The sequence below is a fragment of the Phodopus roborovskii genome, unplaced genomic scaffold (assembly GCF_943737965.1).
Source record: "Phodopus roborovskii unplaced genomic scaffold, PHOROB, whole genome shotgun sequence".
In the NCBI taxonomy this organism is placed as follows: domain Eukaryota; kingdom Metazoa; phylum Chordata; class Mammalia; order Rodentia; family Cricetidae; genus Phodopus; species Phodopus roborovskii.
Genome location: NW_026125052.1, coordinates 29,988,890 through 30,004,292, shown reverse-complemented (window position 1 = coordinate 30,004,292; position 15,403 = coordinate 29,988,890). Strand labels below are relative to the sequence as shown.

The 15,403-nt window shown below is 56.3% G+C and overlaps 1 protein-coding gene across 1 annotated transcript; it reads left to right on the top strand.

Moving 5' to 3' along the window:
* Positions 1-447: 447 nt before the first annotated feature.
* Unc13d (unc-13 homolog D) lies at positions 448-14,845 on the top strand. The gene is made up of 32 exons (XM_051180786.1): positions 448-657; positions 1,294-1,329; positions 1,574-1,681; positions 1,780-1,839; positions 1,932-1,998; positions 2,220-2,403; positions 3,119-3,163; positions 3,295-3,363; positions 3,470-3,539; positions 3,704-3,808; positions 3,898-3,990; positions 4,067-4,170; positions 6,154-6,271; positions 6,346-6,470; positions 6,609-6,699; positions 6,773-6,829; positions 6,909-7,006; positions 7,088-7,139; positions 7,214-7,344; positions 7,457-7,577; positions 7,851-7,994; positions 8,137-8,235; positions 8,350-8,556; positions 8,706-8,774; positions 9,950-10,029; positions 11,150-11,255; positions 11,332-11,403; positions 11,982-12,065; positions 12,158-12,278; positions 12,458-12,581; positions 12,992-13,188; positions 13,990-14,845. Exons 1-32 carry the CDS (start codon positions 541-543, stop codon positions 14,127-14,129), a joined length of 3,294 nt encoding a protein of 1,097 aa, XP_051036743.1. The 5' UTR covers positions 448-540; the 3' UTR covers positions 14,130-14,845.
* The last annotated feature ends 558 nt before the right edge of the window (positions 14,846-15,403 follow it).

Sequence of the window (15,403 nt, the reverse complement as noted above, 5' to 3'; positions counted from 1 at the left end):
ACCATCAGTGCTGGGACTGGGCTTCAGGTCACTTCTGTCCCTCTCTGGCTAACACCAGGTAGTACCTTCCTTCCCCTGGAATGTCACCTGTGGGGTGGAGCTGGTTGAGCTGTTGGCTACCGAGCAAGAGGAAATGCTTCCCAGTCACTGCCCTGAACCTGCCCTACCCTAACCCAGATCTGGGGCCCATCCAGGAAACCTTGGGGTGAGAACACCACAGGTCTAGGTCAGCTTCCTTGGCCCTGGCACAGTTGAGGCAGGCTGCTACATAGCCTGGCCTTAATACCCTTGCCAGGAGCTCTGGACTCTCCCCAGGGCCTCCGTGGGAGGATGGGTGGGGCTAACCCCGCCCACTGGGTACACTTTCTGCTCCAGGCTGGGGCAGATCCTGCAAGGATTGAGGCTGAAGGAAGGTGCAGACACCCTGACCCTTCCATCCTCCACCCTCCCCTAGCAGAGGACCGCTGGGGCTCTTTGCATCATCCTGCGGCTTTGTCGGCAGCTAGGGGGTTGGTAGAAGGAAGGGTAGAGTCAGCCACCATGGCGACACACCTCTCCCACCCCCATCAGCGCCCTCCACTCTTGCGCCAGGCCATCAAGATAAGGCGCCGCAGGGTCAGGGACCTCCAGGATCCGCCACCCCAAACCACCCAGGAGGTAGGAATGACCACAGAGGGGCAAAGAGCCAGCCTGGGGGCGCAGCGCAGTCTGGAGGCCCCCACCCGCCTACCCTGTCTGGCCCTGGGCATACATAGCCTTGTGGGTGGGCAGAGAGAGGTCCTCCTTGTGTTCTCTGAGCCACGGTGGGCTTCTCTAGTCTCATCCCTTTGATGGGCCGGCACCTCCAGCCCTGTCCCTCTAGCTCTGAAGGCATCAGTCCTTCACTGCCCTCCAATGACAGTGGGCTGCCTAGGGACCCCCTGAGATACCCCAGACCTGCCTGGCTCGTCCCCCACCTCTGCTGCTAAGGCCTCACTTCCGCAGCTGGGGTGAGGAGTAAGTGGCCGCCTGATAAGCACTGTTGTTTCCTCTGGGGAAGGAAGGGGGTAGCGGTACTGGAGAGCCCACTGTGGGGCCGGCTGAACGCCCATGGACCTCAGGCATGGCAGGCCGGGGGATGAGCAAAATGACCCAGGGGTGAGCCCTTCAGGCAGCCTTATGTTGGAACAGGTGAGGGGGATCAGTGGGCCTAGAGGCCAGACAGGCTGAGGTGCTGGGGTCCCTCTCTCTCGGGTCGCCATGCCTGACTGGGCAAGCCTTCGGGGACAGCTTGGACTTTGCCCTTGCTCCTAGGTCCAGGTTCAGTCCCATCATTTCTCCACAGAAGAGGTAAGAGGTGAAGTTGGGAGAGTGTGTGGGATGTGGAAGCAGCCCAGCCCTACATCCTCTCTGAGGGAGGCCCCTCAGGCCCCAGAGGCGGAGGCGGCGGCCGCCACCTAGTAGAGAACACTCTGTCTCAATCATCCATCCCTGCACATGTGGCTCTTTGTCCCTTTTCTGGGCTTGAGATGACGGTTTCAGGGAGGCTGCTGGGTGATAATGGGGTTCCTGAGGTGGCCCTGCTATATCTCAGCGGAACCTGCTGTATGAGGAAGCCCTTTATACTGTCCTACACCGCCTGGGCCAGCCAGAGCCCAGCCACGTGAAGGAGGCCTCAGAGCTGCTGTGCTATCTGCAGGAGGTAAATTACCCACCCTCCTACAGCCCAGGCTCAGCTCCTCCCCCCCACCAGGCCACCCTACCTGTGTCCCCAGTCTCTCACACTTCTGTCCTCTTCAGGCCTTCCAGGTGCAGCCCCAGGAGCACCAACAGATGCTTCAGCGCGTTGGGGAGCTCCAGGTAACCTGGGCCAGGGCACTCTGGGAAAGGAAGGGGCATGGGAAGCCTGGCCTTCTCAGGAACTCAGGCAGCCCCCACTCCCATCCCTCCAGAAACCTATATTTTGCCTGAAAGCAACAGTGAAGCAGGCCAAGGGCATTCTGGGCAAGGATGTCAGTGGTGAGCGTGTTTGGGGTGCCCTGGGACTCCTCTCCCCATCACAGTCTGGCCTTGAACTCTTTGCCAGAAAACCCACCCAGCCAAGCCTTCCGTGCTTAGATGCTGAGTTTAGAGGGACCCTTATCCAGCCTTCTCTGGAGGCGGCTGGGACCCAGGGAGCTGATGGGAATTCAAGGGAACGTGGCTGACTTCTTGGAGTCTTGTCCCTCACTCCTTGCCAGGGTTCAGTGACCCCTACTGCCTGCTGGGCATCATCGAGCAGGGAGTTGGCATACCGGAGGGCAGCCCGGTGTCTCGACGTCGACAGAAGGCGGTAGTGAAGCACACCATCCCGGAAGAGCAAACCCATCGCACCCAAGTCAAAAACCAGACGCTGAGTCCTGTCTGGGACGAGACCTTTGTCTTGTATGTGGCTCCGTCCCAGCCTCTACCTTCTATTCCCTGCTCCCATCTGGGGCTCCTCTGGGTGTAGGTTTTCTAGCCAACGAGATCGGTGGTCTTCCTGGGTCGAGAGAGTGAGCTCAACCCTCGGTCCTCAAGTAGAGCTGGAGGGAGACTCAGCTAGATAGGACAGACCCATGACATGAAGGCCCAGCATGGACCTGCCTGATGCCGTGCTGCACACCTATGATGCTAGAAGAGTAAGGCAGAAAGATGGCAAGTTCAAAGCTGACCTAGGCTACATTGCAAGACCCTGCCAAATGACTAAACATATATAGTATGGCTCTATAGTAGCAGAGCAGGGATAGTTGGGCATCTCTGGATGGTGACCAGGGGCACTCCAGCCTGTCCTCAAAATAGAGAAGTAGTCAGGAAGGAGGGCTTGGTGGGGTGGCTCAATCTTTAGTCCCTTCACTTGGGAGGCAGAGGCAGGCAGAGTTCAAGACCAGCCTGGTCTACAGAGTGAGTTCCAGGACAGCCAGGGCTGCATAAGATCCTGTACCCAAGAGAAAAATTTAAAAGAGGAGGGGAGGACTAGTCAGGAAGGAGCTACAACTCCAGTTTCAGAGGACAGGTTCTGGGCTTGTGGCCAACCCTTGTGACTTGGGCCAGCGTGAGTGTGCACGGGTACCCTGCCCAGCTAAGGCCCTTCAGCAGATGTATTCTTTTCCCCTTGAAGGGAGTTTGAGGACATAACCAGCGCAAGCTTTCACCTGGACATGTGGTGAGTGGCCCGCCCCGCCCCGCTCCAAAGGACGAGGGACAAAAGGAGGCATGGGGGCAGGTGTCAGCCCTTATTTACTGATGAGGTCACGGGCCTCTTCTCTAACCCGTGCTCAAACCTCTGGCTTACAGGGACCTGGACACTGTGGAATCGGTGAGACAAAAGTTTGGGGAGCTCACGGACCTGCACGGGCTCCGAAGGTGGGTGCTACAGACTCAGAGGAAGGAGGTCCCCCACCCTTTCACACACACCCTGGTTTCTTGAGTACCCAGGTGGCTGACCCTTCACCAATCCTGCCTCAAACAGGATCTTTAAGGAAGCTCGGAAGGACAAGGGCCAGGACGACTTTCTGGGCAACGTGGTTCTGAGACTGCAGGTGAGGGAGGTCAGGACAGAGGCAAAGGCAGGGAGGCTGAAGGGCCCTGGGGGCCTTGAGGTCTGACCCAGCCTGAGCCTGGCTGCTGCCCCGACTGCGCCCCTGTCCTCGCCTCAGCTCTCTGCAGGGTCCTGATGCTCGCCACTGTGCATCTTGCCTGCTAGGACCTGCGCTGCCGAGAGGACCGATGGTACCCGCTGGAGCCCTGCACAGAGACCTACCCGGACCGCGGCCAGTGCCGCCTCCAGCTCCAGTTCATTCACAAGCGGGTCTGCCAGGGCCTGGGCCAGCGGCTGGGGAGGGCGGGGTGGATCTCTCATGGAGTCCTCCGCTCACAGCCCTGCTGATCCTATTGCAGAGAGCCACGGTGGCCAGCCGCTCTCAGCCCAGCTACACTGTACATCTCCACCTACTACAGCAGCTGGTGTCTCATGAAGTCACCCGGCACCAGGTACGGCTGCCTGCCAGAGCTGGGCACCACCAGGGCCACCTGTTGGGTCCTGATAAGCCACCACTGTTTCCCTTAGGCTGGCAGTGCCTCCTGGGATGCAACCCTGAGTCCCCAGGCTGCCACCATCCTCTTCCTCCATGCCACTCAGAAGGACCTGTCTGACTTCCACCAGTCCATGGCGTGAGTACACACCCTGCCCGGGACCCCCAGGGACCTTCTCCGCCATGCCCACCCAGCCACAGGCTGGCCGCTCAAAGCACAGCTTTTCTTTTGCTTTTGCTTTTTGAGTCAGGGTTTCTCTGTGCAGCCCTGGCTGTCCTGGAACTCACTCTGTAGGCCAGGCTGGTCTTGAACTCACAGAGGTCCGCCTGCCTCCGCCTCCCGAGTGCTGGGATTTAAGGTGTGTGCCACCACCATCCCGTTTTCAGCATTGCCTCCGAGGTCACTCGCTGTCCTTGTCTGCGTCTCTCAAGTCCTGGGCTTTTGTGGTGGCCCATCTTTGGCAGGCCCGTCTTCTCAGTGTCGTAGGCTTACAGCAGTAAATAGTTGATACTCATAAATCGATGTTAAAAGGACTTGGAGATACACACCTGTGATCAATCCCAGCATTCAAAAAGCTAAGCCAGGAGCAAGTTTGAGGCCACTTTGGCATATACAGTGTCTCAAAAAAACAAACAAACAAGAACTCTAAAAACTGCAATCAGTCTTCAAGGGGCATCATGCCCCTGAGCTATGTCAGCTTCTGGGAAATGCCAAGAAGGGCACTTGTGAATGATCGGCGTGCCTGCCTGTGTGGAGTGGAGAGTGGTCACACCTGTTGCTGGGCAGGAGCGGTGAGAGCAGAATGCCACCTGGGGCCTGGCAATGGCTTGGTCTTTGGGTGAAAAGCAGAGGCGGGAGGGGGACTCGGGGTCTGTGTGAGCGTCTGGGTTCTTGGGCAGATGGGTGTTCTGATGAGGAAGCTGGTGAGGCCAGCGAGATGCCAGGTTCCCTCTCAGGATCCAGGCACTTAATGCAAACAGTAGCTGTTTCAGTAGGGCCTCAGCCTGTGCCTGGTTGCTCCCTGCTTTCAACAAAGCCTCATCTAGCTCAGTCACCCCTGTCTAGTCTCCCCCATGCCTTCCTTCTTTCCTTCCTTCCTTTTTGTCTTTTTCATTTTTGGTTTTTCTTTTTGGTTTCTCTGTGGCTTTGGAGGCTGTCCTGGAACTCACTGTGTAGACCAGGCTGGTCTTGAACTCACAGAGATCCACGCTGCCTCCCAGGTGCTGGGATTAAAGACGTGGGCCACCACTGCCCAGCTCAGTTTAAGAATTATTTATGTGTGTGTGCTGTCTGCGTGACCATATACCACTTGTGTGCAGATGCCTTCATTGGCCAGGGGAGGGCACTGGAGGCCTTGGAGCCTGAGTTAGGATAGTTATGAACCTCCAAACTCCGGTCCCCTGCCAGTGCTTAGTTGCTGGGCCATCTCTCTCTCTCCCCCGACTGGTGCAGCTGCTCTTTTCCCACTGAGCCTTCTCACTGACCCCAGGAACAGTGAAGGGTTTGTTGTTATTGAGACAAAGTCTCTCTATGTAGCCTTGACCGACCTAGAAAGTGCTGTGTAGACCAGGCTGGCTTCTAACCCAAAGAGATTCACCTGCCTTCCAAGTTGGAGAATTAAAGGAGTGCTCCATCCTGCCAAGCTGAGACAGGGTTTCTCTGTGTAGCCCTGGGCTGTACTGGAACCTGCTCTATAGACCAGGCTGGCCTCAAACTCACGAGATTCACCTGCCTCTGCCTCCAGAGTGCTGGGATTAATGGCATGCACCGTTATCACCAGGCCCAGCTCTGAAGTTTTATCCAAAGCACAATTTAAGAGTCAGGTGATGCTGGGCATGGTGGCTCACACCTTATTCCCAGCACTTGGGAGACAGAGGCAGGCAGATCTCTGTGAGTTTAAAGCCAGCCTGGTCTACAGGGTGAATTCCAGGACATCCGGGGATATATTGGGAGACCCTCTCTCAAAAAGTCAAAAACAAACATCCAAAGAGTCAGGTGACTTGAACAGCATCTATAGAAACAGGCAGAGGTCCTGTGTATGGCGTTATCAACCCCTGGTTCATCCTCGTCTGGTGGAGAGGGTACGGGCATATACCTGCTGAGGGCTTCCTGTCTCTGCAGGCAGTGGTTGGCCTACAGCCGCCTCTACCAGAGCCTGGAGTTCCCCAGCAGCTGCCTCCTGCACCCCATCACCAGCATTGAGTACCAGTGGATCCAGGGCCGGCTCAAGGCAGAACAGGTGAGCCGTGTGAGTCGGGCAGGCAGGGTTCTGGAGTGCCATGGACTGTGAGTAACATCTTCCCGGCTTTGCAGCAGGAGGAGTTGGCTGCCTCCTTCACCTCCCTGTTGACCTATGGCCTCTCCCTCATCCGGAAGTTCCGCTCCATCTTTCCCCTGTCTGTCTCTGACTCCCCATCCAGGCTTCAGTCCCTCCTCAGGTCAGTAGCTACCCTTTTGCCTCTGCACAGGGGTCAGGGATGACTGTGCAGGGTCTGGCACCTGCGGGGAGGGGCCAAGAAAGCCTGTTGGGCGGGAGTGGGGAGGCAGGCTTCTGGACAGAGCCCTCTGTCTTCCAGAGTCTTGGTGCAGATGTGTAAGACAAAGGCCTTTGGAGAGCTGTGCCCAGACAGTGCCCCACTGCCTAAGCTGGTTTCTGAGGCACTGCGGGTAGGTGCCCTTCCCCGGGTGGGGGTGGGGGTGTGTTCCTGAGCCCAGTAACCCCCCCACTGCCTTTCAACAGACGGGCACAGTTGAATGGTTTCATCTGATGCAGCAGCAGCATCAGCCCATGGTGCAGGTAGACTCTGGCGCGGGTTGAGGGTGGGTATGTGGTATCTGCCCTTGTGACCCTGTTCAACCACCTGTACCCTTCCCAGGGCATCTTGGAGGCCAGCAAGGCCTTGCTGAGCCTGGTACAGGACGTTATGGGTGATCTGTACCAGTGCCGTCACACATGGAACAAGATTTTCCACAAGTGAGCATCTATGGGTCTGGATCTGACGGGCCTGTGGGACCCCGGTGGGTACCAGTGTCACACATACTGCCTTTCCTGCAGTGTCCTCAAGATAGACCTCTTCTCCATGGCCTTCCTGGAACTGCAGTGGCTGGTGAGACCCTCTGCCATCCCTAGGTAGCCCTCTGTCTAACTCTGAAGCCGTGCCTAAGCAGCTTTTCCTTGTAGGTGGCCAAGAGGGTTCAGGCCCACACAGCCGCAGTGGGCAACCTCGTGTCTCCGGACATGGGAGAGAGTCTGTTTCAGCTCTATGTCACCCTGAAGGAGATCAGCCAGCTGAGCCCAGGCCCCTCCGACAGGTGGGCAACGAGTAGCTTGAAGGTGGGCTTCAGGCATGCAGGAAGGGTTGACGAGGGCTGTGGCCCAAGGCCGGGCCCTACTTTCCACAGGCTAAGCCTCTGCTCTCCCCAGCAATGGAGTCCTGGCCCTGGATGGTTTCCACCGCTGGTTCCAGCCAGCCATCCCCTCCTGGCTGCAGAAGACTTACAGTGTTGCCCTGCAGCGGGTGCAGCGTGCTGTGCAGATGGACTCGGTACAGGCGGCGGCCCTAGGCTTGGGAGTGAGGTTGGGCTCTTTTGGGACCTCCTGGCCAGGAGAAGTCTCTGTCTCTGAACATCTCATCAGGGTGCAAAATATGGCCTGTAGACACCCAGAGGCTCAGTAGGGCTTCCCTGTGCCAAGGGGTCCTGTGGGCCAAAGGGGCAGTGGGTGGAGCATCCACTGAGCTCTGGGCTCGGTGGTTGGGGAACAGATTTGTGTCTGCCTGCCCAGAGCCTTCTCTCCTCAAGCGTTTTCCTTTCCCAAGCTGGTGCCCTTGGGTGAACTGACCAAGCATAGCACTTCCGCTGTGGATCTGTCCACCTGCTTTGCCCAGATCAGCCATACTGCCCGGCAACTGGACTGGCCAGACCCCGAGGAAGCCTTCATGATCACTGTCAAGTTTGTGGAGGTATGGCACCTTCCCAGCACCCTTCTCTCCCCTCAGGGTAGCACCCACTTCTGCTCTATCTACCCAGTTCCTCACAGGCTTTCAAGCTGCCAGCCCCTCACATAGCTTGCATCCTAACCATACTGTGACCCACTCACCCTAGGACACCTGCCGGCTGGCTCTGGTGTACTGCAGCCTTATAAAGGCCCGGGCCCGTGAGCTGTCTGCAGGTCAGAAGGACCAGGGCCAGGCAGCCAACATGGTAAGACCCAGAGCTGGGCGCTGGGCAGAAGGGTTCCAGGGTAAGGGTGGGTCTGCTTGTCTCTGTGCTGTGTTAAGCCCCGCCCCGCATCCCTCTGCCCGTGACTGCCCCCAGCTGTGTGTGGTCGTGAACAACATGGAGCAGCTGCGGCTCATCATTGACAAGCTGCCCACTCAGCTGGCATGGGAGGCATTGGAGCAGCGCGTCGGGGCCGTGCTGGAGCAGGGGCAGCTGCAGAACACGCTACATGCTCAGCTGCAAGGCGCTTTGGCCGGACTGGGCCATGAGATCCGTACTGGCGTCCAGACCCTGGCTGAGCAGGTACTGCCTGGTCCCCCGGGGACCTTGCCCACCCTGTTCCTCAGCAGGACCTGAGCTAATGTCCATCCCCTGACCCCGAACCTGAACGCAATCCTCAAGCCAGCTTGACTCATTCTCTCTCCCTTTGTCTCCCTTCTTTGTGTCCCCAGTTGGAGGTGGGCATCGCCACACACATCCAGAAACTCATTGGCGTCAAGGAATCCGTTCTGCCTGAGGATGTGAGTAACTTCACCCTATTTGTTGACCTTCACTTCTGGCCAGCTCTGTGCATCTGGGGTTGTGAAGAGCACCTGGGTAGAGAGGAGCTGAAAGTCAGGAGGATGTCAGATCAGTCCCCCAACCTTGACCCAGGAGTGATGTCTCCAAGGGCCACGGTGTCCTCAGGTCATGACACGAGCTCTCCTAGACCAGTGGATGCGGGGGGATTACCTCAGGAGGCTCAGCTGTTTTGTAGCCCTGGGAACACATAGGTCTGGAAACATCTTTCCCAGTGCTTAGCATCTCTGATGCCCGTTTGTGTCAGCCAGCTGATCCCAAGCTCCACGTGTGTAAAGGAAAGTGTATCACTGTGCCTCTGATTGATTGGGGTAAAGTTAACTCATCAAATGTTGAGTAAACAGGCATTTTAGTTCCAGATACGAACGTAAGCATTGATATTAAGTCAGTGTGACCCAAACTCCTGCCTTCCGAGGGCTTCTGCTCTGAGGGCGATAAAGGGATCGCTAAGTGCAGAGCTACAACTAACTACAGCCACAGTTATAACTGAACTATCGACAGACATGCAGTCATGTGCATGTTTGCACACACGCTTACATAGTGTGCTAGATGATGATAAGCGCTAAAAGGAAAAATAAAACAGAAGGGGATGGGCTGGGAAACGTCAAAGCGTTGTGCTTTTTGATAGTGGTCAGGGAAGGCCTTGTTCTGGTCGACAGCTGAGTCAAGACCCACAGGAAACAAGAAAGGGATGTGTGGGGATGTGTGAGGATGCCCAGAGGAAGGCCACATCGGGGCGAGTGGAGGGAGGATGCCCAGAGGAAGGCCACATCGGGGCGAGTGGAGGGAGGATGCCCAGAGGAAGGCCACATCGGGGCGAGTGGAGGGAGGATGCCCAGAGGAAGGCCACATCGGGGCGAGTGGAGGGAGGATGCCCAGAGGAAGGCCACATCGGGGCGAGTGGAGGTCCCAAGGCGGCTGGTGCAGAGCCGGTCCACAGGGTGCAGAGGATGGTGTGGTCGGAGTAGGGAGAGCAACAGGGGCAGAAAAGACAGACAGGAGACAGGGAGCAACGGATACAGACATCGTGATACCCAACACACAAAAGCCTAGTTTCGTTCCCTGCCCAGGGATGGGGACTAAAGTGGCCTGTTTGTGTCCTTCCTGTCTGCCCTAGGCCATTCTCCCACTGATGAAATTCTTGGAGGTGAAGCTTCGCTACATGAACACCAACCTGGTCCAGGAGAACTTCAGCAGGTATGCTGTGTTCCCCTGGCCTGCACTGCGCTCTGCCCCATGTCTCCAAGGCCTCAGTGCTCATGGGGGGTATGCTGGGAATCCTTTTGGCGACTTTCTTTGGAAGATCCAACCAGCTTCAGGGATGGGGTGCTCACGCCTTCTCTCACTGGTCACTTTCGTCCTGCCAGGCTCTTAGCGAGGAAGGCCCGACCCATCTTCAGGGCCCCTAGTCCCGCGTGGGGGTTGGGGGAGACTTCTGGTTGGGATGTTGAAAGTATAGGCTCTGGATCCCTGGGTTCAGGTTCCAGCTTCTTGGTTCCTCTTCAGTAGCTTCAAGATGAACAAGTTCTCATGCCCGTGATCACAGCCCCAGCCTCTCCCGAGACGGAATGGGGCCCATGAAGAGCTGTAGGCAGGACTGTGCTGGTCCAGAGCCTCAGCTGCCTCCAGGTGGAACCTGGGTGCTGACTGGCAGTCGGGCTCTTGCTCCTGGAGTTGTGTTTGCCTCCTACTGAGCCGCAAGCAGGGCCCCTGGAGGCTTGGCTTTCTTTGTCACTTGTTGAGTGGTTTTTTTGTTTATTCTGTTCTGTTTTTCCTCACATAAGCGAGAATTAACTCTCCACTAAGACAGGAGCTTTGTCCAGAAACATCTAGAACAGTGCCTGGTGCTGTTAAATGAGTTCACTCACCGCTTTAAACGAAGGCCTCCTTCCCCACACACTAGGCGAGCTATATACCCCCTTTGGGCCTTCTCCATCAGAGCAGGACACAGGACCTTTTTAAGACACTTACTCCTTGGCTCTACGGGGCTGCATGTAGAGTCTCAGGTGCTGTTGTCATTTTATTGTCCTTACCCATGCGGTGTGGTGGCTGAGATCCTATCTTACCCTGGGGTCCAGCTTTCCTCTCCACCCTCTAGTGGTTTGCTGGAGGCCCGTGATCATACCACCCTTGGTCTGGCCCCTTTCACTCTGGGAGCAGCCCCTTGCTCTCTACACCATCTGCCAGCTCTGGCCCAGCCTCACTTGGGGAACTTGTGGAGGGGGATGTAGGAGGAGGTAGGGCGAGAGCCTGAAGGCCTCTCCTTCCTAAAGAGCATCTTTGCTTCCTCCCATTTTACTGTCCTGTGTCTGGCCAGTCTTCTGACTCTGCTATGGACCCACACGCTCTCTGTGCTGGTGGAGGTGGCCTCTTCTCAGCGGAGCTCATCCCTGGCCTCTAGCAGGCTTAAGGCAGCCCTTCAGGTAACTGTACCTGCGGGCTGGGCTGCAAGGATATTAACCCTGAGTGTGCCTGGAGTCATCTCTTTCTCTTCCCCAGAACCTGGAGCTCTGCTTCCATGCCGAGGGCTGTGGTCTGCCACCAGAGGCCCTGCACACAGCCACCTTCCAGGTGAGAGCCCAGGGCCTTGCTAGCATGAGGTCGAAGCATGGAACCTACCTTTCTGTATTTACCTGTATCCAGCTACATAGTTCATAAAACTGAGTGCAATAAAAAAAAGTTGAGCCTCAGCCGAGCGTTGGTGGTGCATGACTTTAATCTCAGCACTCGGGAGGCAGAGGCAGGTGGACCTCTATGAGTTCAAGGCCAGCCTGATCTACAGAGTGAGTTCCAGGACAGTCTCCAACAATACAGAGAAACCCTGTCTCAAAAAACCAAAAACAAAACAAAAAAAAAGTTGAGCCTCTTATTCAAAATTAATTATAAATTTTGTGATGCTGGCAAAAAGTAATCCAAATGTAGTGTCCCTCAAGGTTCAGGGTCCCTACATGCTTGGCGTTAGGGAGATTCTCCTTCCAGAGCTGGCCATCTGGTACTCTGCCTCAGGGTCTTCTGGTGTACCCTCTCCGTGGCCCTAGGGCCCCGGTACTTCCTACCACATCTTACCCTCTCTGAGTGCCTGGCTGCAGCATCATCGGTATGGGTAGGCATGAAGCTGTTTGGGTGGATGCTCTGATATGCCATTCTAGGCTCTGCAGAGGGACCTGGAGCTGCAGGCGGCCTCCAGCCGGGAACTCATCCAGAAGTATTTCTGTAGCCGAATCCAGCAGCAGGTGAGAAACTCCTTCTTTCCCACGTCCTCTGAGGGTCATAGTGGGCCTCGCCTGCACCCCTCCCAGCTGATCCCCATGCACAATGATCCCAGGCTGAAACCACTTCTGAGCAGCTGGGTGCTGTCACCATCAAGACCTCCTACCGTGCCTCTGAGCAGAAGCTCCGAGTGGAGTTACTCAGCGCCTCCAGCCTGCTGCCCCTGGACTCCAACGGTGAGTGCAGGCTGCCCTGGACTGGTCCCCACCAGGATCCCTGGGCACAGAGGAGCTCCAAGCACATTTTCTCTAGGGGGATAAGGACTAACAGCATGGGGCGGGGGGAGGGGGGCAGTGTGGGGTGTGTTGGTGGCCCGGGAACTCAGTCAACAGCCCCTCTCTGGGCCACTTGCCAGGTTCCAGTGACCCCTTTGTTCAGCTGACACTGGAGCCCAGACATGAATTTCCTGAGCTGGCCCCCAGGGAGACCCAGAAGCATAAGAAGGAACTTCACCCACTCTTTGATGAGACCTTTGAATTGTGAGTGGGTCCCTAGTCTTCCCTCAGCCCCCCCCTTCTCCCCTCCCTCGATACCCCTGCCTCCTGTAAGGCTCCCTTGAACTTGAGATGACATTGGGCCGGAAGGAGAGTCCATGGGACAGGTGTTTGCTTCCCTGGGAGAAAGGGAGTGAATGGATTCCCATGGAACAGAGGTTATTCAGGGAAGGCTGCTGTATTCAAGGTACTTGGGTACCTGCTCTTTGTTGAAGACGGGCCTTGTGGCCTCAGAACCATGATCAGAGTGTGTTATAGCACCTGACAGCGATGACCAGGCTGAGACCCAATGGTTCTTCTCAGCAGGGGACACGCTGTATGTTGGAGGGAGGGACTGTTGGTGGCAGATTTGAGTGAAACAGGCAAAACTGACAGAGCCCCTGACTCCCTGCCAGCCTGGTACCTGCTGAGCCATGCCAAAAAGACTGGGCATGTCTCCTGCTCACCGTGCTGGACCATGATACTCTGGGAGCTGATGACCTGGAGGGGGAGGCCTTCCTGCCACTCTGCAGGGTGCCTGGACTGACAGGCGGTGAAGAGCCTGGTGAGGCACCTCAGACTCGCCTGCCTCTCACATACCCTGCACACAATGGTAAGCCTGAGTCCCAGGGCAGGGCTCTGTGGCACCTTTTTGAGAGATGAAAGCCAGTAAAACAAGCACCATTGCTCACGTTGCTGAGTATTTCAGCAAATCTCTGGTGTAAAGGACAGACCAGTGAAATCCAAGCTCTGGAAGTATTATGTGACTGCTCCTGGTGGGGAAACCAATTAATCCCTGTGATGAGGGGCCTGGATCTCTGCAGGGAACACATACTGCAGGGTATGCCAAGTTTGGTAACAGAAAGTTTCCTGTGCCTCTGTCACCAGACACTCATGTATTCTACGGCTGGGTGTGAAGGCACACCCCTCTAAACCCAGTGATGTCAGCTTGAGGCCAACCAGGGCTACATAGCAAGGACCCTGTCCTTTTTGTTTGTTTGTTTGTTTGAGAGAGACAAGGTTTCTCTGTGTAGCTCTGGCTGTCCTGGAACTCAGAGACCCACCTGCCTCTGCCTCCCGAGGGTGCTGGGATTAAACGTGTGCACCGCCATGCCCAGCTGGACCCAGTCTTAAGTAAAAAGTACCTTGACTTCTCAGAGCCTAGTGATCTGTAGTCTCACACTCTTATACTAATGAGTAAGCTGAAACTGAAGTTAGCGATCTAGCCTCAGGATCTCTTAGAAAAAGGCAGTAGTTGCCCAATCAGGACGTGTTACATTTCCAGCCTTGTTTGTCAAGACATACCTTGCTAGTTTAGCTGGTGTGTGTCCACCAGTTTCCTTCAAGGTTGGCATAGGGACTGAGGAGTACTGTTCATTTAGCCAGTTTGACCCTCAAACCTTTGTCTCCACAGGGGATCCGATTTTGCAGCTGTTAGACAGCCGGAAAGGTGATCGAGAGGCCCAGGCCTTCGTAAAGCTGAGAAGGCAGCGAGCCAAGCAGGCTTCCCAGCATGCCCCACGCCCAGGGCCTCCAGGTTTGGGGTCTTCCTAACTGAGGGGAGCCCTATCCTGGTACATCCTGATGTAACACACAGGGAGCCTGTAGGTGGAGGCCTAGAGTTATTGCTAGAAGAGACCTTGTGATGGAGTACCATGACCAGTATTTATCTTTTTTGTTATTGAGACTGGGTTTCTCCCTTTTGTATTCTTGGCTGTCCTGGAACTCACTTTGTAGACCAGGCTGGCTTGAACTCAGAGATCTGCCTGCCGCTGTCTCCTGAGTGCGGAGATTAAAGGTGTGTGCCGCCGCCGCCACCACCCCCACCTGGATATTTATTATTTCTTGTCCCTCCCTCTTGGCCTGGTGTGTTCTCTGCCATATTCCAGCACAAAGGAGCGTCTCCTGTCCCTGCCTCCGCCCCCAACCAAAAGCTGCTTTGGTATCGTCTGGTGCCATCTGCCTCCCAGAGCTGCCAGTTCCAGCTACTGGGGTAGGGCCCAGACAGTTGGGACCTGGGCTGTGGGCACAGAGTCTAGAGACAGAGGGGTCTGTCAGAGCCGCCCTGGCGCAGGAGGGGCATGGCCATTACTGGAGGGAGGGGAGTTGGGAAGACTCTGGCTCTGAGGTGAGAGTTGGCTCAGATGATGGCAGCCGAAAGGCCGGTTTGGCTGTCTACAGAGGAGGCTTCCTCCTTCAGATAGCACCTGCCACCTAGAAATGTTCTTAGTGAAAATAAAAATAAACCACTATCCACTGCCCTCAGAAAATCTATAGTTGGTTCACAGTGGGCCCAGGCAGACACCGAGTCCTGAATGCCTGCCTGCCTCCTTCCAGCACACTGCATGCTCCCCCACCCCCACCCCCAGAGCCCCCGGCCACTGAGCAGAGCTTGGTCCTGTCAGGAGTTGGGTCTCCCCACGGGTTCCAGGGTCACTCCGAGAGTGCCAGACACACAGGTACTTGCTGAACCACCTTGCAGGCCCTCAGCCATGACTTTGAACACATTTTACCTGGCAGTTACTTTGATTGCAATCCAAGACATGGATCTGGTATGGGGGGGGGGAGCATGAGGCTGAGGGGCTGCTCTGGACATAATGTGTGCAGGGTCTTCTGAACTTCGGCAGTTAAAGCTTCATGCCTGGGGGGGGGGGGTCTTCAAACCTGACCCTGGTAAAGTAAGTCTGTGCATGCTGACAAGGTGGGTGGCAAGGCTAGCAGAGACCAGGCCATGTACCCCGATTAGGTGTGGGGAACAGGGTAAAAGGGTTTATTACCTAAGGCAGGTACTTCCTCAGTGCGAGGGGGACTCCCTGAGCGACACGCTC

What these genes read in the sequence shown, in the direction of transcription:
- Unc13d (XM_051180786.1), top strand. Translation starts at nt 541, where the DNA reads ATGGCGACACACCTCTCCCACCCCCATCAGCGCCCTCCACTCTTGCGC. An exon ending in GACTTCCACCAGTCCATGGC is followed by an intron (nt 4,171 to 6,153) that starts GTGAGTACACAC and finishes CTGTCTCTGCAG; the next exon opens with GCAGTGGTTGGCCTACAGCC. An exon ending in GTGCTGTGCAGATGGACTCG is followed by an intron (nt 7,578 to 7,850) that starts GTACAGGCGGCG and finishes TCCTTTCCCAAG; the next exon opens with CTGGTGCCCTTGGGTGAACT.